We start from the raw sequence: 27,171 nt of genomic DNA on the forward strand, positions 1-27,171 counted from the left end.
CTCCACTTGCAAATGCACTATAATTATGGCTCTTTAAGATTGGCAATGGTAATTATCTGTGCAAATAATTCAGCTTTACACGCATCACATGGATACCTGTCCCGGCTGTCGCTTCCAAATACAGCCTTATCCGGAGTCCACTGCCTGGTGGATATCAGGTTTATTATCAAATATTATCCGTGTATATAGCTGTCTCTGGCCGGCCAGTAATAGGGTAGGTGATGTCCCGTAAATATCTCCTCCGCAGTGCGTCCGACAAACGCGTTTCCCCGCTTGGATAATGGATATACCACTCAGCGGCTTCCTCAGTGTCTATGGACTCCGGATAAGGCTGTATTTGGAAGCGACAGCCGGGAGAGGTATCCACGACCCCCCTGGCGGGAGAATAAATAGCGCACCACCGTGCCCGCAAGGGGCTCCTTTGCGCTCGCCACACTGTTGGTATGCCGGCGGTCGGTCTCCCGGCGCCGGTATGCTGGTCGCCGGGAGCCCGGCCGCCGGCATACCATACTACACCCCTCTCATTTGATGCTGTAGATTTCTACTTTTTAAAATGGTAACCCTTGTTGGGCTGCCCTATTCCACACATTTTAAGCGTTTTATTCAAACTAGAATATAAAGTGCATTATTTTAATATGAAACCTATGTATTGAATCCTTTTTGCTGTTTTATAAAGGCAGTTTAATACTGAATACTGAAGCAGTAACTACAAAGTATTTCCTGGTGTAGGTTACGATAAAAGTATGTTGTAACACTGTAGGGGTGCAAGGCGCCTTTTCCTGGGGAATATGGCCGCACGCAGCAGCTGAGGAACAACACAAGTCCAGTTTCTGGTACAACTGACCCCGGCCAGTTTTATTGAAACAGAAAATAAAACAAACCCCAAAATAAAAATACCTTGCCTGTCCGGCACTAACTAAACATAAGATGTTCCTAACTGTCACTAAACAAAACACAGAGTTCTTCAGTACATACTGTATAGCTTACTTGCATCAGAAAGCGTGTCTCTCACACACAGATCCTGCAGCCTTCCCAGGCAGTCTGCCCATACTAATCAGGTTAGAAGCACTATATCACTCTTACACAGCTGAAACCCTGATTAGCCCTCTGTGAGGCCAAAGACCCGAACTGGGCCCAATGTCTAGAACTCGCCTTATCTCTCTCTCAGAGCCTTTACCCAGCTTTTACAGCAAACTGAAAAGGTTCAGACAAAACAAAAAGCATTTTTCCTAGAAGTTAACATTTTCTAAAACATGTAAGACAAGAACCTGGGACAAATATACCTGCCCTCAAACACTATCCCAGTGTTCTTGTCACATATCCCCCTCCCCTGTTTCGACCTAGGGGCCGGAACACTTGTAGCCCCCAAACAGAAGATGCGAGACAATGCATCTGCGTTGGCCAATTGTGTTCCCGGTCTATGTTCGACAGTAAACTTAAAGTCCTGCAACGCTAGAAACCATCTAGTTACACGAGCATTCTTGCCTCTATTTACATACATCCATTTTAAAGGGGCATGGTCTGTCACTAGTCTGAATTGTCTACCCAAGAGGTAATATCTCAAGGTATCTAGTGCCCACTTAATGGCCAAAGCCTCCTTTTCCACAATGGCATACCTTTTTTCATGCTCATTGAGTTTCCTACTCAAATAAATGATAGGGTGTTCGTCCCCATCTCTGGTTTGGGACAGCACAGCACCTATCCCTACCTCTGAGGCATCTGTCTGTACCACAAATTCTTTTGAAAAATCTGGTGTTATCAACACCGGTTGTGAACACAAAGCCACTTTTAACGCTTGGAACGCCTTTTCTGCATCAGGGTTCCATTTCACCACATTTGACTGCTTCCCTTTGGTAAGGTCTGACAACGGCACCGCTGTGGTCGCAAAATTAGGAATAAACCGTCTATAGTACCCAGTAATTCCCAAAAAAGCCCTTACCTGTTTTTTATTCACTGGACGAGGCCAGTTTTGAATAGCATCAACTTTATTCAATTGGGGCCTAATCAGACCTCTGCCTATGGTGAAGCCCAAGTATTTGACCTCCTCCATTGCGAGGCAGCACTTCTTTGGGTTAGCAGTTAACCCTGCCTCTCTGATTGAGTCCAGTACTGCTTGTACTTTAACCAAATGTGACCCCCAGTCTGTACTGTGAATTACCACATCATCCAAATAGGCAGCTGCATATTTTCTATGGGGCCTCAAAATTTTATCCATCGCCCGTTGAAAGGTTGCTGGAGCCCCATGCAACCCAAAGGGTAACATCTTATACTGGTACAGCCCCTCCGGAACCGAAAAGGCTGTTTTTTCTTTGGCGCTATCCGATAAAGGTATTTGCCAGTAACCTTTGGTCAGGTCCAATGTGGTGAGAAACCTGGCTGTTCCCAGCCTTTCTACAAGCTCATCCACACGGGGCATGGGGTATGCGTCAAACTTGGACACCTCATTTAACTTACAAAAGTCATTACAGAAGCGTATGCTACCGTCGGGCTTCGGGATGAGCACTATGGGACTGGACCACTCACTGTTAGACTCCTCTATGACTCCAAGTTCTAACATGGTTTTAACTTCCTTAGAAATAGCTTCTCGCTGAGCTTCAGGAACCCTATATGGCTTTAAATGAACCCTGACCCCTGGTTCTGTGACAATGTCATGTTTTATTATGGTCGTTCGGCCAGGCAGCTCTGAAAATACCTCCCTATTTTGGATGAGAAATTCTTTAACCTGATTGTTCTGATCAGCTGATAATGTCTCTGACACCTTCACTGCGGGAAGCAACCGGGGTGAAGACACCGAAGGGCAAGGCTCAGCTGACAGAGACAACCTATCTTTCCAGGGTTTGATTAAGTTAACATGGTAGATCTGTTCGGGTTTTCTCTTTCCCGGCTGGTATACTTTGTAATTAACCTCATTCACTTTTTCCCTAATCTCAAATGGACCCTGCCATTTAGCTAGGAATTTGCTTTCCACAGTGGGTACCAAAACAAGAACTCTATCTCCAGGAGCAAATTCCCGTATCTTGGCACTCCGGTTATAGACCCTCTGTTGAGCACTTTGGGCCTGTTCCATGTGCTCTCTGACAACAGGTACCACGGCTGCAATCCTATCCTGCATTTGTGTTACATGCTCAATAACGCTTCTATAAGGAGTGGGCTGTCCTTCCCACGTCTCTTTGGCAATATCCAACAGCCCTCTGGGGTGTCTACCATACAACAAATCAAATGGAGAAAACCCCGTAGAGGACTGAGGGACTTCTCTGATGGCCATTAACAAGTAGGGCAACAAACAATCCCAGTTTTTCCCATCTCTCTCAACAACCTTTTTTAACATACTTTTTAATGTTTTATTAAACCTTTCCACCAACCCGTCAGTTTGGGGATGGTAGATGGACGTCCTGAGGTGAGTGACCTTAAATAACTTGCACAATTCTTTCATGATCCTTGACATAAATGGAGTACCTTGGTCAGTCAAAATTTCTTTTGGTATTCCCACTCTACTAAATACCTGCACCAGCTCCCTAGCTATCGCCTTGGTTGTGATAGTGCGTAAAGGGACAGCCTCAGGATATCGAGTGGCATAGTCCATAATTACCAGGATATACTGATGGCCCCGAGCAGACTTTAACAAGGGCCCCACGAGATCCATGGCTATTCTGTCAAACGGGACCTCTATAATAGGCATGGGAACTAGTGGGCTCCTGAAATGGGGTCTAGGGGCATGATACTGGCATTCAGGACAGGAAGAACAATATTCAGACACTTCTTTATAAACCCCTGGCCAAAAGAACCTTTGTAAAACTCTTTCAGTGGTTTTTTCTGCCCCTAAATGTCCTGCGGTAACGTGACTATGAGCTAAATCTAGTACCGTTCTCCGATAAGGCTGGGGAACTACCAGCTGTTCCACCACATCCTCACCCCTTTTGACAATGTGGTACAAGAGCTCATTACAGATGGCCATGTGGGGATACGTAACCCTGTCACCTGGTACCACAGGTTCCCCATTAACAACCTTAACATTCTCTCTAGCCTTTATTAAGGTAGGATCCTTTAACTGTTCAGACGCAAACAGATCCTTCTTTACCTCCAGGTCAGGCACGCTTTCAGTTCTAACTACTATGTCTCTGTTCCCGGCAAGAGGGTCCTCACTGGACTCCCCATCTGTCACTTCCCCAGCCAAACTAGCAAAAGGCAAAGGGCCAGAAAGTTCCGAAGACCCACGTACATCCAAAAAATCACCGGTATTATCAACTGGCTTTTTACTTCTCACATCTGTTGATAACCGTGATTCCCACAGTTTCCAAAAATGAGGAAAATCCCTCCCTATTATGGCCTCATGCACCAAGGTAGGGACCAGTCCCACTTTAACCATTGCTGACCCACAACAAGTTTCTATATTCACCTCAGCAGTGGCATAATATTGGGTATCCCCGTGTATGCAAGTTACCCCAATAGGTATTTGCTGGACCTTTAAGGGGTTCACTAACCCAGCTTTCACGAGGGTAACTAAACTTCCTGAATCTAGCAAGGCCTCTACCCGGTTACCTTCTAAGAACACATCACACATTTGTTTTTCCAGCTCAGGTGAAGGTACCACAGTACAGGCTAACCTAGCAAAGAAAGACATTCTGCGACATTCAAAGGCAGCATCACATTGCATGGGTTCTTGCGTGACTGGGCAATTGGCAATAACATGACCTGGCATACCACACCTAAAACATTTAACCACACGATTACCAACCCATTTGGGCAGCATAGACCGTTCTAGCCCCATTGGCCTGTTTCCAGGGCCAGTGTTTACAGTCTCTCCAGCCTTGCGTTCTCTTAACCGCCCAGCAACGTTTTCCCACGGAACAGTCTTACCAGTCTTTACTGAAGGGCGCTGTCGAGGATCTATGGGTTGCTGGGTGGTCATCAGTAGTTCCTCTGCTGCCAAATACCTCTCTACCATGTCCACTAATTGGTCAGCAGTACCCGGGTTTCCATGGCTCACCCACTTGCGCAGGACCATGGGCAAAGATCTCAAGTAGCGGTCCATGACGACTCTTTCCACCATCTGGGGACCAGTTAATGTCTCTGGCTGCAGCCATTTTTTTGTTAGCTGAATAAGGTCGTGCATCTGGGAGCGCGGAGGCTTCTCCATGGCGTACAGCCAACGGTGCACCCGTTGCGCTCGTACTGACAGCGTGACTCCCAGGCGGGTCAGGATCTCAGTCTTTAGTTTATCATAGTCCCGAGCCTCAGCAGGGCTTAAATCAAAGTAAGCTTTTTGGGGCTCACCTGACAGGAAAGGTGCCAGCAGACTGGCCCACTGTGCTTTCGGCCAGTTCTCACGCTCGGCAGTCCTTTCAAACGTGGTCAGATAGGCCTCCACATCATCAGCCTCTGTCATTTTCTGCAGGAAGTGACTGGCCCGTATAGAACTAGAGCTGGTTGGAGCACTGACGGCCACATCTCCAACCCGAGCTGCAAGTCTCTGCACCACTTCTGCTAAGGCCTCTCTATCCTGACGCTGTAGTCTCCAATTTTCCTCCATTGCCACCTGCTGCTGTCGGTTGGCCTCCTGCTGAGCCGCTGTAGCTTGCAGCAAGGCTTTAAGCAGATCCTCCATGTCAACAGATTTTTCAGGCGGCTTTGCAGCTGCTTTCACCCAGGACATATATCAAACCCTCAGGGGTGAGTCTCAGTAACTTCACACTGGGCTGTATCTGCATAAACCACCGTTTTCTGCAGGCCTCACAAAGCTGCTGCTTTCACTTATGCGCAGAACGGCCTGCTCGCATTCTCCACCAAGTTGTAACACTGTAGGGGTGCAAGGCGCCTTTTCCTGGGGAATATGGCCGCACGCAGCAGCTGAGGAACAACACAAGTCCAGTTTCTGGTACAACTGACCCCGGCCAGTTTTATTGAAACAGAAAATAAAACAAACCCCAAAATAAAAATACCTTGCCTGTCCGGCACTAACTAAACATAAGATGTTCCTAACTGTCACTAAACAAAACACAGAGTTCTTCAGTACATACTGTATAGCTTACTTGCATCAGAAAGCGTGTCTCTCACACACAGATCCTGCAGCCTTCCCAGGCAGTCTGCCCATACTAATCAGGTTAGAAGCACTATATCACTCTTACACAGCTGAAACCCTGATTAGCCCTCTGTGAGGCCAAAGACCCGAACTGGGCCCAATGTCTAGAACTCGCCTTATCTCTCTCTCAGAGCCTTTACCCAGCTTTTACAGCAAACTGAAAAGGTTCAGACAAAACAAAAAGCATTTTTCCTAGAAGTTAACATTTTCTAAAACATGTAAGACAAGAACCTGGGACAAATATACCTGCCCTCAAACACTATCCCAGTGTTCTTGTCACAATACACATTTGCTTTTAGTTCTTTTTCTTGCCATTTCAATAAAAACACTTTTGTGTTCATTTTATACAGTACTAGATTTTGTTTACCACATGAGGAGCAAGTCTTCTTAAAACAAAAGTATTACAAATTGAGTACTGCATAAACTGAGATTTGTGTTGGCATACATATGACCCTCCAAAAAAGTGCCAAAATAGTCTCAGCACAGGGATTAGAAAAACCTCAGCAGCGAAGATGATAAAAATCAAGTTAAGTACCTATTAAGCATACATCTGTCATTTTCTTGGCTGCCCTTCTGTAAGAGCAATCAAGCTGTAATCATCTCCTTTTCAAAATGTCTCTGAAGATTGTAAAAAAAAAAATGCGTCGCCAGTTATACACAGGCTCACAGCTCTCAGCGTATAGGGGGTCATTCCGAGTTGATCGCTCGCTAGCAGTTTTTAGCAGCCATGCAAACACTATGCCGCCGCCCACTGGGAGTGTATTTTAGCTTAGCAGAAGTGCAAACGTTTTTATCACAGAACGCCTGCAAAAAAAATTTGTGTAGTTTCAGAGTAGCTCAAAACCTACTCAGCGCTTGCGATCACTTCAGACTATTCAGTTCCGGATTTGACGTCACACACCCGCCCAGCATTCGCCCAGGCATGCCTGCATTTTCCCTGGCACGCCTGCGTTTTTCTGAACACTCCCTGAAAACGGTCAGTTGCCACCCAGAATCGCCCACTTCATGTCAATCACTCTGCGGCAACCAGTGCGACTGAAATGCATCGCTAGACCCTGTGCAAATCTGCATTGTTCATTGTGCCTGTACGTTGCGCGTGCGCATTGTGCCGCATGCGCAGAACTGCCATTTTTTAGCCTGATCGCTGCGCTGTGAACAAATGCAGCTAGCGATCACCTCGGAATGACAACCATAATGTGTAGGTAAGGTGAAGGAGGAGGGGAGGATTTTACATTATACAAAGCAGACAGAGCCCAGAGCGGTACTCCGAAGCCTCTCTGCTTATAACATCATTTTCTGTGACTGTGGTTGTCATGGTAGTCTATGACATAGTGCAGAATTATAATAAATCATTACTAGCAGCCTGAAGAAACAAAAACCGTGGCTAAAAGGTAAATACCAGGAGGATTCTCCTCATAGCAACCCTGAGTGATTTACGTTCATGTGATTACTGTTTAACTGTAAAAAGGTTTTTGCCCTTGTCTGAAGCTGCCAGCTACTGTACACCTGCTAATATCTCAGGCTTTTCGCAGCCATGTCACATCTTATTACAAGGAGGGCAATGCTCTCCTATATTGTCTCATTAGCCGATTTCCTATTGCACTTCTTTCCCAGTCGGCATTACTCATCTGCCACTGAGCCTGCACATCTCTCATTAGTGTGAGACAAGGTGAACCGTATCTGTTTTAAGCAGTGAAAGCTTTTTGTGTCAACTCAGAACAAAGTTTTTCTTTCCATCAATTGCTTCCCTTCTGTATGTTTGAAGCTTGCTATGTCTCTTATCTAGTTCTTGTCAAAAAGAGGTTAATGATGTGAAGCATTTGGATTTACATAACGCGGCTGCTCTCTGTTGATATTATATCTTCTGTGTGTGATGTTTTGGTTTTTTCCCCACCTGAATATTTGCAAAAGTAAGAAAACCAGTCTAAATCCCATTTAAGCTCTGGCTGAGTAAAATGCATTGACCTAGCTGTGCTTTATGGGGTTTTTTTTTTTGGGGGGGGGGTTGTTTTGGGGAGAATAAATATGCATATTGCTCTATTGTTTAGATAAAGAGGCATATTTATTAAAATTATTGTTACTAAAATAATGTAAAAAAGGGTGTGACTTTGCCTTCCAGATTGCATTTCACATACTTATAATGGGAAATGTGATCTGGCCAAATGAACTTAAAAAAATGTAAAAAAGCACAGCAGGGAGTCCTGTGATAATGGTCCTGATTCAGAGACGTACGCTATTGTAGCTGCAAGTGTGATTTTAGACGCAACTGCAGATATCAGCAAGTGAAGCTGCCGCCCAGAAATGAAAAGAGACGCCCACCGGAGTGACCACAACTCATTCTCAATTGCGTACACATATGTAGCCTATGCGCAAAAAACATCGAGCTGAAGGGTAGAGCTATGGCTATGCAGGCTAGACACAGCAGCACCATATCTGATATCAGATAAACACCCCGAAAGCGACCATGACACGGCCGCATTTTAACAACCACTCCCTGCAAACACCATGTTAGCACCTCCAAATGGTCACTTCCTGCCCAATGTGCAAGGTCTGAGACACCCACTTTTAGCATCTGTACATGCTCCAATACCGACTGGTGCATCCTATTACACCATCATAAGTCACACCATTGAAACCTACACCAGCCTTGTGGCAGGTGCAGTTTCTCTGTCTGATATAGCCTTTTATGCGTGCAGCTGTGCACTTGCGTGGCGCTCCCTTAATACGCCCACTGAATGGACCATTTTTGCATGCACTACTAGCCACCTCCCAGTCACAGCCCAGGAACGCCCATCAAATTTCCGCCACCTTTCTTGAGCCCTCTGAATTGATCAGGGCCATCTTATCATATAGGCACACTGGGCAAATACAAGTCAGAACGGCCAGGAAGCATTCACTACCTGCCTCTCAGGCTGCAACAAGACACCAAATGGCTGTCAGCTTGCTGAATGGTGGATGGCTGGAGCTTTCCAACAATAGGAGTGCAACATTCTATACCTGCCTGCATCCTGCAGCCAGACAGTGAATGACTCTCAGCTTGCTGATTGGTGGATTGTTGGAGCTGTCCAGCAATCAGAATGCTTTTTACTGAAAGGAAGCAGGTGTGCAAGACCGCAGGAGAGGTAAGTTGTGAATTATAATTTTTTTTCATTTATTACCGTAAATAGGTGTGTAGGGTCCACAGTGCATTGCTTTGCCCAGGGCCTTCAGTGCTATTAGCAGCAGCTGTTTCTGTTTTCAGAAACATCCAGACACGACAAATAACTTCTTTGGGTCCCTGCATTAAACAATTTTATTTTCAGATTGGGTGTTGATATTATATATAAAGTCAGTGCCCTATTTGGAAATTTTTGTGCCAGTACCAACTCCCACCCCCAAAGCCATATGTCACTATGCCATCACTGTAGGCAAATCAAGGCTGCTTGATTCAACGCTCCCTCTATATTGAACTGTTTGGGGCCGAGAGCCGGATCACTATTCAGAGACCCAAACCATTCTGAGCTATGCCAACATCTCAGAATGGCCCTATATGAAACTAAAGCATATTTACCTCATAGGTAGTGTACACTGGGTCTGCCAATCCTCTCTCTATGATGTGAGTGGTACGCTTACGGCGGCAGGTTTCAGAACCCACTCCGCTTTAAGAGGTCAAGCTGTAAGCTTTACAGCCACTCAAGACCCCGATGGTGCATTCAATATGTTTTATTGTTGCATATTACACTAAAGTCATTAAAAAACCTAAATAACTGATAGTCCTATTTAGTATGAATAATAAATATATGACATGTGCAACATTTAATTGACTAAAACTATTATTCTTGATAATTTACCTTTAGGTTTACAGAGTTTCTGGACCCGTTCCAACGTGTTATCCAACCCGAGGAAATCTGGCTGTATAAAAATCCTCTGGTGCAATCAGATAATATACCTACGCGGCTCATGTTTGTAAGTTATAACATTTATACCTCCTATTCTGCAATGTTCAATGAATCAACAAACTGCATAATAACCCCATCTGTGCCATTCCTGTCTGTCTGCATCCCCCGTTTACATTGTGCGTTCTCACGGGCAGGGCCTCTTCCCTCATGTGCTTTTCCTTCTCTTACTAATACCCCTTTTCCACTAGCGTAGAACGGGTCGCAGCCGTGTCGTCTGACACGGCTGCGACCCGTGCTACAGCCCCCTGCAGACAGCGCTCACCAACTTGGCAATTGCCGGGTTGGTGATGTGCTAGTGACGCGGCAGGGGCAGCGCTGGGAGATCACATGATCTCCCAGCGCCGCCCTCCCTATGCACTGTGAATGGGAGCCGCGTCGCCTCGACACGGCTCCCGTTCACACTAGACAGCTAGCCGGGTTGAACACGTGTTCAATCCGGCTAGCTACCAGTCTAGGATTCTTGGATCACTTGATCCAGGAATTTGCCGGGGGACCCGTTTCCACTAGGGAAAAACACGGGTAAATACGCGCCCCCGCGCATTTACCCGTGTTTAAAAGAGCTAGTGGTAAAGGGGTATTAGACTATCATTTACTCCACACTATCTACAATGGCAACTAACCCTCGGTTTCTGCCACACTGCTGCTTATGTCAGTTTCTTGTATCCCGACGCAGCAATGTTTATATACCATATCCTGTGTTGTCTTGTATTGTAAATCACGGTTTTCTTGTTTTACTTCTTTGTTTATGTACTTTGTTACTCACTGCGGAGCCCTTGTGGCGCAATAAAAATAAAGAATAATAATGGTAATAAATAACAATCAAAGCTACTACTAAATGGTTCATTTACATCTAATTCTGGGCTCATAACTTAAACCATTGATAATTGGGCAAAGTTCCACCAAGAAATACAATGTGACCGTGAACACAATACTAATAGAAAAAAAGTTATTAATAAAAAAAAGTGAACCAACTACAAAACATGATCTGACTGCGGTACCACTACTAAAACATTTCAGAAAAAAATGGTTTGCTAATGGATCTGTGTATTAAGATTGCTGTATTGTATACAAATTGCTACTGTTTCAGTGCAGAGATCCACTGAAAGATGAGGAATCCAAATGTAAGGTTTCTTTACATAGTAACATAGTATCTAAGGTTGAAAAAAGACAATTGTCCATCGAGTTACACCTATTTGTGGTTTCCTATGCACGATTATTTTGTATAAAATTTTGACTGAAGTTGATGATTGCCGTTAAGTTTTACCCCTCTTTTTTATAATAACCATAGTGCGTGACTATGCCCCGTAACCCTGGATATCCTTATCCATTAGGAATTTATCTAACCCATTCTTAAAGGTGTTGACTGAGTCGGCCATTACAACTCCCTCAGGCAGGGAATTCCAAACACGTATCGTCCTTACCGTAAAAAAGCCTTTACGCCGTATTGTGCGGAATCTCCTCTAACATGAGCGAGTGTCCACGAGTTCTCTGTGTTGATCTAACCAAAAACAGGTCCTGCGCAAGATCTGTATATTGTCCTCTTATATATTTGTAAATGTTGATCATGTCCCCTCTTAATCTCCTCTTTTCCAGTGTAAACATGCCTAGTCTTGCAAGCCTTTTCTCGTATTCCAGCGTCTCCATACCCTTAATTAGTTTGGTCGCCCGCCTCTGAACCTTTTCTAGCTCCAGGATATCCTTTTTGTAGTAAGGTGCACAGAATTGTACACAGTATTCAAGGTGTGGCCTCACAAGTGATTTATATAACGGGAGTATAATACTCTCGTCCCTAGCATCAATTCCCCGTTTTAGGCATGCTAATATCTTATTAGCCTTATTTGCTGCAGTCCTACTTTGTGTACTACTGCTTAGTTTGCTATCTATGAGGACACCTAAGTCCTTTTCCAGTACAGAATCCCCTAATTTTACCCCATTTAGTAGGTAGGTGTTATTTTTGTTCTTGTTACCACATTGCATTACCTTATACTTGTCTGTATTGAAGCGCATTCTCCATTTCGCTGCCCAAGCTTCTAATTTAACTAAGTCGTTCTGAAGCGACTCAGCATCCCCCTCCGCATTTATAACTTTACACAATTTGGTATCATCTGCAAAAATTGACACCATGCTCTCTAGACCTTCTGTTAGGTCGTTAGTGGAAATATTGAACAATAGCGGTCCTAATACTGAGTCCCATAAGTCCCGCAGGTTACCTGGAAGGTCAATTGAGTTATTTATCTGTTTTATTTTTCTTTGTCAAGCTATAGTAGTTATGATTTACATCATACTTAGCATGTAAACAGATGTGGGGATTGAACCTATGTGCTCCAATAACCCAATTGCAAGCACATTGCATCTATTATTGTGAATGCTAGTGTCAGGGCATCCACTGGTGATCCTCTCTTTTGGATGCTACAAGACCCAATTATTTGCATTTGCTAGTGACCGACTTCCCTGACATGAAAGTCAAGCACTGGTTACCACTGCCATTATGGTGTCAGTGGTGTTTTCTTAACCCCAATATATACCTAGTCTCATCAATGTCATACTGATGTGGATCACTTTTTTTTTTTAAGTGACATTTTACAGAATTTAATCCATAGTATTTCAACAGCAATAAATAAGAATGTGTGTATCTGTTATATGACGGAGTACCAAGATTCTAGTTATAGATGCATATCCCTAGAAGCCGATGTTTGTGCGCATTCGCTGCTCGTGGCACCTGCCAGATTCATTGCGCAGGTGCTGCACGTGCAACAGTCCGTATCTTGCTCCGACTGTAGTGCAAGCAGACCCCCTCAAGGAATAAGGTAGGAGCCACCGCTGATTATTAGGTCAACATCTTGCGTAGTACTGCCTAGTGGCGTATTTATAATGGATGCAGTGTGTGCTGTGCACACGAGACCCCAGTTCCAGGTAGGCCCACACCGCACACTCTGCACCCATTTTTTTAAATACCTCTGCGGAATCCCCTGCCAGTGGCAGCATCTCTCTACAAATCTCCGGTAAATGGTGCAGCTGACATTTTTCTGGGGATTTGCGCATGCATACTCAGGAAGGAAATCTCTGGAAAAATGGCCATCATGCCCAGACAGAGGAGGATGGACATGGGCCTTCTCCTCTGTTAATACACCCTTGGTACTGCCATACTTGTCTAAAGTATATCTCTGTCCATAGCCACCGTCATACACTATCAGCTGTTATAGTGGAATCATTTCACTAGAGAAAGGTATCTAGACTGAAAGGTTGTACAGTGACCACCCAAGATTGGTTAACCATTGTGGATACTGTTTAGCATAGAATAAGCAAGAAAGCGTTAGTCTATATAATGTAATTGCACTGCACACAGTGGAGTCAGTCATTTTGTGGGATTAACCAAAAGGATGTAGCTTATTAATGTGTAGATTTATTAAACCTTCTAAAAGTGGAGTTGTTGCCAAAAGCAGCCAATCAGATTTTAGCTATCATTGTATAGAATGTATAAGATAAATGATAGCTAGAATCTAATTGATTGCCATGGGCAACGCAAACACTTGTCCACTTTAGAACAGTTTGTGCTTCAGTGAGGTAATTAGTTCCTATGGGCTATTTCACACTGGCCGGTTTTTGCCCGTAATTCATATCCTTTCACACGTAACGGCTTTGTGCTGCATTGAGGGATCTGGGCATGCGCAGCAGCCACAACCACCGCAGCAGTACGGCAGCGGTCCAAGTCAGTGGATATTGATGGCTGTAACACTGCAACCGTGCCGTATGAAAGCAGCTATCTGCTACAATACTTAATGAAAAAAGTACATGGCCAAAAAACGGGTTTCTGCCGCCTGGTGAAAAACGGCCAGTGTGAAATAGCCTAATGGATGGAATCAATAGGCAAAATATTGTCTCGCCTCACAGAGTAGCTGCCTGTACTGTGGATATGCGCTGGATAAACAGTAACAATGCCTGTTTTATTTCCCACAGGCCATTTCATTTCTTGCACCTCTTGCTGTGATTTTTGTGGTGAAAATCATCCAAAGGACAGACAGAACAGAAATAAAGGAAGCGTGTTTGGGTAAGCTGCGACTGATATTTCAGCTATTAAAAATGTGTTTTAATGTTAATGTTTTTGTAAATAGCTGTAATTACATGCCTTATTATTAGTTCATTATAAGATTACTAAATATTTCTTTGCACTCATAGTGTGACTTTTTAAATTTTTTTGTTAGTGGAGCCAAGCCAGAAACTGAGTTTATGCTACGTTTTACTAGTAGAATAAATAGAAAAAGAGTTTATTTCTTAAGCTGGGTACACAGTCACACTGATGCGATGTGTACCCAGGCGATATGTCGGCCCGATGGCCCAACATATTGAAACCTGGGTACACATTGAGTGATGTTAACGAAGGACAAAAAATCACTATCCAGTCCTTTAATAGCGTACATGTTGTCGCTAGCAATATCGTGGGGTTTGATGTGTGGGACATCAAACCTGACAATGTTGGGAGCTACCATGGGCACCTGTATACCGGGCATGCACACTACCCGGTATGTGTCGTTGTGAGCGATAAAGTATGCTGGTCCAATATATTGGATCAGATGATATATCGCACAGTGTGTACCCAGCTTTAGCTGTGCATTCTGAAAAATGGATTCCATGACATAACTCTTATTTTCCCAGTTAATAGTTTTATGTTGGCCAACATAATAATTTAGTGGTGAGAAAAAAAACTAAATGTAAAACTAGGTTGGGTCCTTTCCAGGGGCAGCTCCAGAAGTGGGGCTGCAGCTCAGTTCACAATTCAAAAGAGGGAGACACACCAACTGCCAGTGAGTCAGTTTGAAATGGCAGTTGGTGATGGTGTGGCTTCCCTATTTGAAATTTAAACTGACCTGCAGTCCCACCTCTGGAGCTGCCACTGGTCCTTTCAGAAAGCCACCTTTCAGCCTCAATGCAGTATAAGGACACCACTTGAGAATATGGGAGGAATTCCGCTGCGGTCCATGGAGTTTAAACAGCGGTAATGGCAGGCTGATTTGCCCCCTTCGCCCGCCAGATTCACACTCCTGTTCGCCCAGAAGTCCTCGCACCCTATGAGTTAGCAAACACTTTTAGATTAGATCCTGCCACCACACTTTATGGCGGGTGTCACGCAAATTTGGCCAGGCGATATACTCACTAGCAATTGAATTCCCCCTATATCTTACAGTTCTCCTTCTGTTGCACCTAAAAGACATCACTTGGGAAAAATTGGCATAAGCAAGTCTGAAGAAACGGGCGGTATACCTGTGAATCGCGTAAATATTTTATGCTGTTCTTCTTCCATATGCCGTGTGGAAGACATTATTTAGATTTACTTAGCTCTCTCAGTAAGAGGGCGCAAATTTCTGTCTTCACTTTTATTTACACATATGTAGTTCTTTGACCAGTGTCCATCATACTGTGCAGTTGTATCTATGATTTAAACATATTTCTTAATTTCATCCATCAATCCTGGCTATATGTTCAATAGGTATAATAACAATATTATTTGTAAGCCATTAGTCTAATTTTAAATTTACCATTTATTTTTGATACATTTGTAGACAAACTCCTAATAATTTATTTATTTATTTATTTATTTATTTATTTATTTATTTATGCCTTCTGTTGGAATGTTAACCAAAACATGTATCAAATTAAATATTTTTATTATACTGGTATTATAACCAGTAAATTAATATTAAGGTATGTTAATCAATACATTGACCAAAATGTAACAGCCTAAGATTCATGTGCACTTGTGCGATTTTGCCGCTATAGCAGCTGGATGAAATGTGGTATCCTGGTTTTGCTTTAGAACTAATTGATTTATTAACGACTGCCCTGTCTGTGCCTGCAAATCGTAGGCTATGTGTCCTGATTGAGGACACTACATACTAAACAGGCAGATGTGAAACTGTTAATGTATTCACTTTGGGCATGTTTCAGTAACCACTTTTTATTGGAATTACTAGGAATGTTTGGCACAAATTTTAGAATTCACTGTGAACACCTAAAAGTCTTAATCACATTGGGCCTGATTAAGATGTGGTTGGATATAGCAAAACTTACTTGGAAGCAGCAGTGATGCTAGCATATGGAAATGCAGCAGGAGGCGCCTGGTATAAGTAGATGCCTCTAGCGTGCATTTGTGATCCAGTGTTGCGCCCGAGGACGCTCACTTACTACACCATCGGCTGGCTCAGTGATCCATGGGGTCATGCAGACCGCCACCACAGCTCTTCCAAGAGGCAAGGAAATTTCCAACAGAAGACGGAGACCCTGGCCTTGTCACTCCCACAAAACAGAGGCGACACGCCTCAGTTTTGTGAAATGCTGCAATCACCACCTTTCCCGGCCCCCAAAGCCTAGTTATGGATAATTTATGTACATATGTGTACTCGTACATCTAGCCTGAATACGCCATGCAGAGCGAGATGCCTGGTGTGAATGACCTGCCAGGTTCCATTCAGCTCTACTAACTCCGCTCGTCTTTTCTTGCCAAAAAATGCATCTTATTAATTAATTTTATATATGACACTTGTATATTGTGTGTGACTGAGTCTGTATATGGAGCAGAACAAAACTTGTATTAGAAAAAACCTGCGGCGGCTACATTGTAGCACTTTGTGTACAGATTCAGAGACAGGGCCTAATTCAGACCTCACCGCAGCAGCAAATTTATTAGCTAATAGGTAAAAACCATGTGCAGAGCAGGTGGGGCAGATATGACATGTGCAGAGAGTGTTAGAATTAGGCCCTCAGTCGCACACAGATATACAAGTGTCATATATCAGATTAATCAGCACAGTCTGCTTGTTTTGGGAAAAAGGAAGCAAATGAGACGCCCAATGCTAGAAGATTTTCATGCGAACTGGTGTGCCAAGAGGGGCTATTTGTTGTGACTACAGCAAAGTACGAGGACATATCTGTAGGAGATTTCAATTAATATATCTTAGAATCATATATTGTCCTAATTATTACGTTATATTCTTTATATTTCTGTTCACATAATGATAAAATATCAAATGAAGTGATCAATTTAAATTGTAACATTTTTAAATTCTGCTTATTTGAGGATATGGCTTATTTGAGGATATGGCCAACTCCAATAAGAATAAAATTGGGAGATTGGCAATTGAATCTGCCACTCTTCCTCTTGAACACCAAAAGCTATATTTACTCATTACGTAACAAACCCTGATGCCTGGTGGTCAGAATACCGACAGAGGCATCCCGATATGCAGGATCCCAATATCTGTTAGGTAAGTACCTTAACCCTACTCTCCATCTCCCCTAATCTTCCCTACCCACAGTCTGACCCTAACACTCTCTGGTGGTGCCTAACCCTAAACCGCCCCACCCCCAACCAGCTTAACCCTTACCCTCCCCGGTGGTGCCTAACCCTAACTCCCCCTCCCCGCAGCCTAACCCAAACTTACCCCCTCCCCTGCAGCCTAGCATAGTTATGTTTGGGATCCTGCTGTTTGGGGTTCCGGCGCCGGCATTGCGATCCTTATCGGCATCCTGGTGTCTGTATTCTGAGCAGTATTGGGATTTTGGTGTCGGTATTCCCACTGCCAGGATGCCGAACACCGGGATCCTGACTGGATCACCTGATTGCTTGTGATACCTCCTATTGGATGGACTAAGTATGACTAAGATGTTATTTAATGAGATTGATTCCTTCACACTCCTGGGTGAACACAAGAATTTGCCTTGAGAAAGTGTATATGCAAAAATTGCATCATATGTCACTGATTTTGGGACCCATGCCCAGTTCTATTAACAATGCTAATATTTTCACATTGTTATACATCTAATATCGTATTTAAATTTAGATGTAGAAATTATGATCAGTTATTATAATATGTAATAGGGACATGGGGGTTTATGTAATACCCCATAATGACACGTTCCGGTAACTGACAGTTGAGAAATACAAAGACCGTAAACGCAGACAAAATATACACACACATTACTTGTAGCTGCAGCAGTATTAGCCACAATATATATGAACGTTATAGTGGTTGAGGAGACAGAGACATATTACATTAGTTGTTGGATTACAGTATGAATCATGGTTAACAAGATATAAATAATGTATAGTGAAAATTATACATATGATACATGTTTCAACTTTGCAAATGGCAGAAATCGTATACTACAGTATATGCTGTAAATCAACGTTATTACATAAATCTGTCAAATCTAAATGGATTACAGTAGGAAAGGAATATGCAATGGTGCCCATAATATAGCAGCCAAAATGAAATCAGGTGGTACCCAACCACTAAATACAAACAAGTTCAAAAATAATTTTGAGAAGACTTTAAGCATTATATGGAAAGAAGTAGTATCTACAGTGTTCTCAAAATATATTTTTAACTTGTCAAATTTAAATGGTACATTTGAAGCTAAACAAATGGTTTAATAAAAAAATATCAAATATATTGAACAAATATCAGTGGCTGATGTATTCTCCAATAATTATACGGTGTAATTCTAGGATACTTTTGAATCATAGTTATAACTAAATTATATGATAGATACCTACTGGTCATAGGACTACATAAATAAGAAAAACATGAATCAGTTTATGTTTGAAATTATTATTATTATTATTAAAAAGAATATCTGTCTAGGTCCCTATAAATGCTGTATTTAATAATAAAATAATAAACCTCATTGACTGGTTAAATGACCGCCGCTGCTGCTCATGCAGCCCTAAAAGTACCCATCAGTGGTCTAGAGACACAGGGACTAATGCAAAGTTGAGTGCCAGCCGGCTGTAAGTACATCCACATTACATGCACAGAACTAAATGGGGATATTTGCCTGAGTTATTAACGTCTCTGCAGCCTTATTCACACAGTTGGATTCATTACTGCCATCATTATCGGTGAGCATTTCTACTAGCCCTGTCCTTACAGAGCATGCCATTCCATTGATACCCCTCGCTAAACTTAGCCTACATATCAACCAGTTATGCCCCTTCATGCACAAGTGGAGATATGTCTCCAAAAGGTGAACAGCGCCAAAGCACAAAAGATACATCATCAAAACTGGCTCGCGTTCAACTCTATATCAATCCCAGAGTTCTGTTAGTGACCAGTTGTAGAGCCATATTGGCAAGATAAATCAAGTCAGTCATTAGGAAGCCCACAACCACAATTAATGGTTCCTTCTCACGCCAGTGAAGCCCAAGGCAGACTGGTCCTGATATGGAACTCATCAGCATACATAAGCCACTAATGAGCCTAAAGCCCACAAGCTGCTGAATTACACACATTTATTGTGTATGATTCCTCATTACTGATTGTCATTATCTATGCATACCTAGCTGAGAATATGAGCAATGATTCTGCTGTCTTCTCCGAACCTGCCTGAAAACGTCTTTATCCATTCCTGTGTTCTCTCTCATACAGCTGTCTCTCTAGCACTGGCTCTGAATGGGGTCTGCACCAACACTATCAAACTCATAGTGGGAAGGTAGGTTTATGAAATCTGTTTATTTATAATCCCAACAATAAAACTTCTGAAGCTTAAGCCCTGGGTGTCTTGTTCCCATTTCTGACACATTTTAATACAGATATTGTGCTTCTGCTGGAGTGCAACCTTCCGTTCCGTGTATCATTAAAAAATAATTTTCTGGAAGTGAGAGGAATATTTTTATCAGTATATCAGTGTATAGTATGAAAATCTTCCTACATCTCTGTGTAATGTGTTCATTATTCTTCATTGATTTTCATAGAAAAGTGTATGAAAACCAGATAGTCTATTCAGCTCCTGACAGTTTGTTACCCTGAGAATAATGGCACAGTAAACTCACTTTTAAGTTTCTTTCAGGGTATTCTTAAAGGCGACGGTTTGGATTTTTTTTTAAATATATAAAAAGTTATTACGTAACTAAAATGCACTGAATTAGCTAACAAGTAGTCATTTAATTTACGTGAAACAGCAAAACAATAGCAAAAGTGATGCTGAGTAAAATTGTTAAATGCATTTTATATTTTCTGCATACTTAAAATACCTAATATTTTATGAAAAGTGGGTATCTTCATTACAGTAGTTTTATTATATCAAGTGCCATTGAAAACAAGGATCATACTCAAACAATTGTGATCATTATTTATGGGCGGAATGTAATGGCATCCGGGATTGCCGTACGTGCAGGATGTCGGCTAATCTCTGACATTTTTTTAAATGGGCAATTACTTACTTGGTTTTGCCTTGTAAGTGTTTGCCCCTTTAAAAAATGTCCGAGATTGGCCAGCATCCCGCACCTTCGGCGATCCCGGACTCCAATACATCCCTCCACATGTGTATGTGTGTTTTAAAATTGGTAGCTGTGTTTTAAAAGAAAATGACTTAATATAAGTAGTCCGTTCTTGGCCTTGTCAAGAGTTGAACATATATTTTACCTCTTAGACCTCGTCCCGATTTCTTTTACCGCTGCTTTCCTGATGGGGTGTCAAATGATGAGATGCACTGCACTGGAGATGCCAGTCTTGTGTCTGAGGGCAGAAAGAGTTTCCCCAGTATCCACTCATCATGTGAGTATACCGTTTTCCGTACCTTGAATCTTCTCTGATGCAAGAAATACACTGTGGTAAAGATGTTAAAAAAAATTGGAAATGATAGAGATCCTTCATTGCTATTGGATATGCAAATTATACAATAAGGGGTTAAGCCTATAAGCCACCAAGGGGACGAATTGCCATTGCAACGGCTTAGAATCATCGCCAATGGCACCGCAACTCTCCCCCCTTGTGGCCAGGACTTGTGTATGCTGTCCTATGGGGCAGAGAACAGTCTTATGGGGCCGTATACAACAGCATGTACTTGCGCACGAGGGAAAAATAGGATTTTAATACCTACCGGTAAATCCTTTTCTCTTAGTCCGTAGAGGATGCTGGGGATGCTTCAAGAACCATGGGGTATAGACAGGATTCGCAGGAGACATGGGCACTTTAAGACTTTAAAAGGGGTGTGAACTGGCTCCTCCCTCTATGCCCCTCCTCCAGACTCCAGTTATAGGAACTGTGCCCAGGAAAACGGACATTTCGAGGAAAAGGATTTATTTAATTATTTTAAAACTAAGGTGAGATACAGTACATACCAGCTCACACCTCAAACACGCCGTACAACATGGCATTCAACAACAACGCATGCAACGGCATGACCAACATCAGTCACAGACTGACTGACTGAACTTAACTCACATGAGTGTAACCATAACCAAACTGCAGATACAGCCTGCACTTTGACGGGTGCCCAGCATCCTCTACGGACTAAGAGAAAAGGATTTACCGGTAGGTATTAAAATCCTATTTTCTCATACGTCCTAGAGGATACTGGGGATGCTTCAAGAACCATGGGGTTTATACCAAAGCTCTAGAACGGGCGGAAGAGTGCGGATGACTCTGCAGCACAGATTGACCAAACAAGAGGTCCTCCTCAGCCAAGGTATCAAACTTGTAAAACTTCGCAAAGGTGTTTGATCCCGACCAAGTAGCAGCTCGGCAGCAGCAGCTATAATGCCGAGACCCTTTGGGCAGCCGCCCAGGATGAGCCAACCTTTCTGGTAGAATGGGCCTTCACCGATTTCGGTAACAGCAATCCTGCCCTAGAATGAGCCTGCTGAATCGTATTACAGATCCAGCGCGCAATAGTCTGCTTAGAAGCAGGAGCCCCAATCTTGTTGGGAGCCCACAGGACAAACAGAGCCTCTGTTTTCCTAATCTGAGCCGTTCTGGCGACATAGATTTTCAAAGCTCTGACCACATCGAGAGACTTCGATTCCGCCAAGGCGTCAGTAGCCACTAGCACCACAATAGGCTGGTTCACGTGAAATGATGAAACCACTATTGGCAGAAATTGTTGACGAGTTTTCAACTTCGCTCTATCAGCGTGGAAGATTAAATAGCGGCTTTTGTGAGACAAAGCCGCCAATTCAGATACCCGCCTTGCGGATGCCAAGGCCAACAACAGGACTACTTTCCAAGTAAGGCATTTTAACTCAACCTTACGTAAAGGTTCAAACCTATGAGATTGCAGGAACTGCAAAACCACATCAAGATCCCACGGTGCCACAGGGGGCACAAATGGAGGTTGGATGTGCAGCACGCCTTTCACAAAGGTCTGAACTTCTGGAAGGGAGGCCAATTCTTTCTGAAAAAAGATTGATAAGGCAGAAATTTGTACTTTAATGGAGCCCAACTTTAGGCCCGCATCCACACCTGCTTGCAAAAAATTGAGCAAACGCCCCAGTTGAAAATCCTCCGTAGGAGCCTTCTTGGATTCACACCAAGATATATATTTCCTCCAAATACGGTGGTAATGCTTTGCCGTTACTTCCTTTCTAGCCTGAAGAAGTTTGGGAATGACTTCACTGGGAATACCCTTTCGGACTAGGATTTGGCGTGCAGCCGCAGTAAGTCTTGAAACACGCATGGTTCTTGTTGTAACAGGTCCTCCCGTAGAGGAAGAAGCCAGGGATCTTCTATGAGTAACTCCTGAAGATCTGGATACCAGGCCCTCCTTGGCCAGTCTGGAACAATGAGTATCGCCTGAACCCTTGTTCTTCTTATAATCTTTATCACCTTTGGAATGAGTGGAAGTGGAGGGAACACATAGACCAACGGAAACACCCACGGTGTCACTAGGGCGGAGATCGTGTCTGCTGAGGAAGTCTGCTTCCCAGTTGTCCACTCCTGGAATGAAGACTGCTGACAGAGCGCTTGCATGTCTCTCCGCCCAGCGAAGAACTTTCGTGGCCTCCGCTGTCGCCGCTCTGCTCTTTGTTCCGCCCTGGCGGTTTATGTACGCCACTGCTGTCATGTTGTCTGACTGAATCAAGACAGGCAGACCGCGAAGAAGATGTTCCGCTTACAGAATGCCGTTGTAAATGGCCATTAATTCCAGAATGTGTTTATGTGCAGACAAGCTTCCAGGCTTGACCATTTTCCCTGAAAATTTCTCCCATGTGTGACTGCTCCCCAGCCTCTGAGACTTGCATCTGTGGTCACTAGGATCCAATCCTGAATCCCGAACCTGCGTCTCTCCAGGAGGTGAGAACCGTGCAGCCACCACAGAAGGGAGATTCTGGTCCTGGAAGATAGGATTATTTTCCGGTGCATGTCCAGGTGAGACCCAGACCACTTGTCCAACAGGTCCCACTGAAACACTCTGGCATGGAACCTGCCAAACTGGATGGCCTCGTAGGCCGCCACCATCTTCCCCAGCAACCGAGTGCATTGAAGAATCGTCACTCTTGCCGGTTTCAGAATCTGTTTCACCCTGTTCTGTATTTCCAGAGTTTTTTCCTCTGGAAGAAAAACTCTTTGTAATTCTGTATCCAGAATCATACCCAGGAACGACAGCCGTGTTGTCGGAACCAGCTGTGATTTTGGCAAGTTTAGGAGCCAACCATGTTGTTGCAGAATCGTCAGTGAGAGCGCAACGTTTTTCAGCAATTGCTCCTTGGATCTCGCCTTCATGAGGAGATCTTCCAAGTATGGGATAATTGTGACACCCTGTTTGTGCAGCAGAACCATCATTTCCGCCATAACCTTGGTGAAAATTCTCGGAGCCGTGGACAGACCAAACGGCAACGTCTGAAATTGGTAATGACAATCCTGAACAGCAAACCTCAGGTAAGCCTGATGTGGAGGATATATTGGGGACGTGTAAGTAGGCATCCTTTATGTCGACCGACACCATAAAATCCCCCTCCTATAGACTGGGATCACTGCTCGGAGAGATTCCATCTTGAATTTGAATTTTTTTAGATAGAAATTGAGGGATTTTAGGTTCAGAATCGGTCTGACTGAGCCATCCGGCTTCGGGACCACGAACAGGCTCGAATAAAAGCCTTCCCCCTGTTGTGACGAGGGTACCGTGACAATGACTTGATTTTGACACAGCTTTAGTATTGCAGCGCATACTACCTCCCGTTCTGGAAGAGTAGCTGGCAAGGCCGATTTGAAAAATCGGTGAGGGGGCACATCTTGAAACTCTAATTTGTACCCTTGTGTTACTATTTCTAATATCCAAGGATCCAGGGCTGATTGAGCCCAGACCTGACTGAAGAGTTTGAGACGTGCCCCAACCGGTGCGGACTCCCTCAGAAGAGCCCCAGCGTCATGCTGTGGATTTGGTAGAAGTCGGAGAGGACTTCTGTTCTTGGGAACTTGCCACAGCCTGTGACCTTTTTCCCCTTCCTCTTCCTCTCATAGCAAGGAAAGAGGACCCTCGTCCTTTTTTGTATTTATTGGGCCGAAAGGACTGCATCTGATAGTGGGGCGTTTTCTTTTGTTGTGCAGGAACATAAGGTAAAAATGATGACTTACCCGCAGTAGCCGTAGATACCAGATCAGTGAGGCCGTCACCAAACAAGACACTACCGTTAAACGGCAGAGACTCCATAGTCTTCTTAGAGTCAGCATCTGCATTCCATTGATGAATCCACAATGCCCTCCTAGCCGAGACTGTCATGGCATTGGCCCTTGATCCCAAAAGGCCAATATCCCTCACAGCTTCTTTTAAATATGCTGCAGCGTCCCTGATATGACCCAGAGTCAAAAGCACGCTATCCTTGTCCAGAGTAACTATTTCGGATGACAAGTTATCTGCCCACTATTCAATAGCGCTACTCACCCATACCGAAGCAACGGCAGGCCTGAGTAGCGAACCTGTAGTGACATAAATGGATTTTAGTGTATTTTCCTGCTTACGATCCGCAGGATCCTTTAGGGCTGCCGTGTCAGGAGACGGAAGCACTACCTTTTTGGACAGACGCGAGAAAGCTTTGTCCACCATGGGGGTTGACTCCCACTTTTCCCTGTCCCCAGAGGAGAACGGATATGCCACCGGAATTCTTTTAGGAACCTGCACCTTCTTGTCAGGATTTTCCCAAGCCTTTTCAAAAAGAGTGTTCAGTTCATGAGAGGGAGGAAACGTTACCTCAGGTTTCTTTCCTTTAAACATACAGACCTTTGTATCAGGAACAGCAGGCTCCTCCGTGATATGTAATACGTCTTTTATCGCCACAATCATGTACCGAATGCTCTTAGCCAGTTTAGGATTTAATCTGGTATCACTATAGTTGACACTGGAATCAGAGTCCGTGTCGGCATCTGTATCTGCTATCTGGGTAAATGCACGTTTCTGTGACCCCGAAGGGATCTGAGTTTGCGACAATGCATCCTCCATGGATCTTCTCCATGTCTGGTTCCTAGACTCAGATTTATCTAATCTCTTAGTCAATTGAGCCACATTTGCATTCAAAACACTCAACATATTTACCCAATCAGCCGTCGGCGGTGCCGACACAGTCACTCCCACAGTCTTTTCTGTCCCCACTCCAGCCTCCTCCTGGGAAGAGCACTCAGCCTCAGACATGTCGACACACGCGTACCGACACCCACAACCACACTGGGGCTATAGGGGACAGACCCACAGCAAAGCCTGTTAGATTAACACAGAGGGAGTTCTGCCAGCTCACAACCCAGCGCCTATCCCGGTACTGAAGCGTGCAAAATACAGCTCAGACCTGGACGCGCTTTTATAGTTAATAAAATAGCACCAAATCTCTTGTGCACCCCCCCCCCCCCCCCGTTTTGCACCCTGTTACTTGTACAGTAGTGTGGGAGGCCAGGCTCAGTGTCTCTGCAGCTGTGAAGAGAAAATGGCGCTGATCAGAGCTGTGAGGGCTAAGCCACGCCCCCTTACTGGCGCGCTTCAGTCCTGCTTAATTTTTTTATATTTATACTGACGGGGGTCTGTATTTAGTGCCCAGGCACTGTATACACTTGTGCCAGTAGCAAATGAGGTTTTATGCTGCCCCGGGCGCCCCCCCCCCCTGCGCCCTGCAACCTGCAGTGCCATCTTGTATGTGGGAGCATGGCGCGCAGCACGGCCGCTGCGCGGTACCTCAAAAGCCGTCTTCTGCCGTCACTGAAGTCTTCTGATCTTTTTCTACTCACCCGGCTTCTGACTTCTGGCTCTGCAAGGGGGGTGACGGCGCGGCTCCGGGAACGAGCATCTAGGCGTACCTAGCGATCAGACCCTCTGGAGCTAATGGTATCCAGTAGCCTAAGAAGCAGAGCCTTGAAACGCACAGAAGTAGGTCTGCTTCTCTCCCCTCGGTCCCACGATGCAGGGAGCCTGTTGCCAGCAGGTCTCCCTGAAAATAATAAACCTAACATAAGTCTTTTTCTGAGAAACTCTGGAGAGCTCCCCAGTATGCATCCAGTCTCACTGGGCACAGAATCTAACTTTAGTCTGGAGGAGGGGCATAGAGGGAGGAGCCAGTTCACACCCCTTTTAAAGTCTTAAAGTGTCCATGTCTCCTGCGGATCCCCTCTATACCCCATGGTTCTTGAAGCATCCCCAGCATCCTCTAGGACGTATGAGAAATAGGATTTTAATACCTACCGGTAAATCCTTTTCTCTTAGTCCGTAGAGGATGCTGGGGACAACATTAGACCCATGGGGTATAGATGGGATTCGCAGGAGACATGTGCACTTTAAGACTTTGAAAGGGTGTGAACTGGCTCCTTACTCTATGCCCCTCCTCCAGACTCCAGTTATAGGAACTGTGCCCAGGGAGATGGACATTTCGAGGAAAGGATTTATTGTTAAACTAAGGTGAGATTCATACCTCAACCATGCCGCAGAACATGGCATTCAACAGAACACAGGCCAACGGCATGAACAATGTCAGCAACAGGCTGACAATAACGTAACACAACTTATGTGTAACCATAACTAGTAACTGCAGATACAGTACGCACCGGGACGGGCGCCCAGCATCCTCTACGGACTAAGAGAAAAGGATTTATCGGTAGGTATTAAAATCCTATTTTCTCATACGTCCTAGAGGATGCTGGGAACACCATTAGAACCATGGGGTTATACCAAAGCTCTAGAACGGGCGGGAGAGTGTGGACGACTCTGCAGCACCGATTGACCGAACTAAAGGTCTTCATCAGCCAAGGTGTCAAACTTGTAGAACTTTGCAAAAGTGTTTGATCCCGACCAAGTAGCTGCTCGGCAAAGTTGCAATGCCGAGACCCTTCGGGTAGCCGCCCAGGATGAGCCCACCTTCCTAGTGGAATGGGCCTTCACTGATTCCGGTAATGGTAATCCAGCCGT

The 27,171-nt window shown here is 44.2% G+C and overlaps 1 protein-coding gene across 1 annotated transcript in view; it reads left to right on the plus strand.

Annotated features, from left to right (window-relative positions):
• PLPP4 (phospholipid phosphatase 4) overlaps positions 1-27,171 on the plus strand; it is a 280,174-nt gene that overhangs the window by 168,060 nt on the left and 84,943 nt on the right. The window contains exons 2-5 of the mRNA XM_063963728.1: positions 9,916-10,024; positions 13,975-14,065; positions 19,440-19,503; positions 20,443-20,567. Coding sequence (XP_063819798.1) covers positions 9,916-10,024; positions 13,975-14,065; positions 19,440-19,503; positions 20,443-20,567 — 389 coding nt within the window. The remainder of the gene's footprint in view (positions 1-9,915; positions 10,025-13,974; positions 14,066-19,439; positions 19,504-20,442; positions 20,568-27,171) is intronic.

The sequence above is a fragment of the Pseudophryne corroboree genome, chromosome 3, assembly GCF_028390025.1.
Source record: "Pseudophryne corroboree isolate aPseCor3 chromosome 3, aPseCor3.hap2, whole genome shotgun sequence".
Taxonomy (NCBI): domain Eukaryota; kingdom Metazoa; phylum Chordata; class Amphibia; order Anura; family Myobatrachidae; genus Pseudophryne; species Pseudophryne corroboree.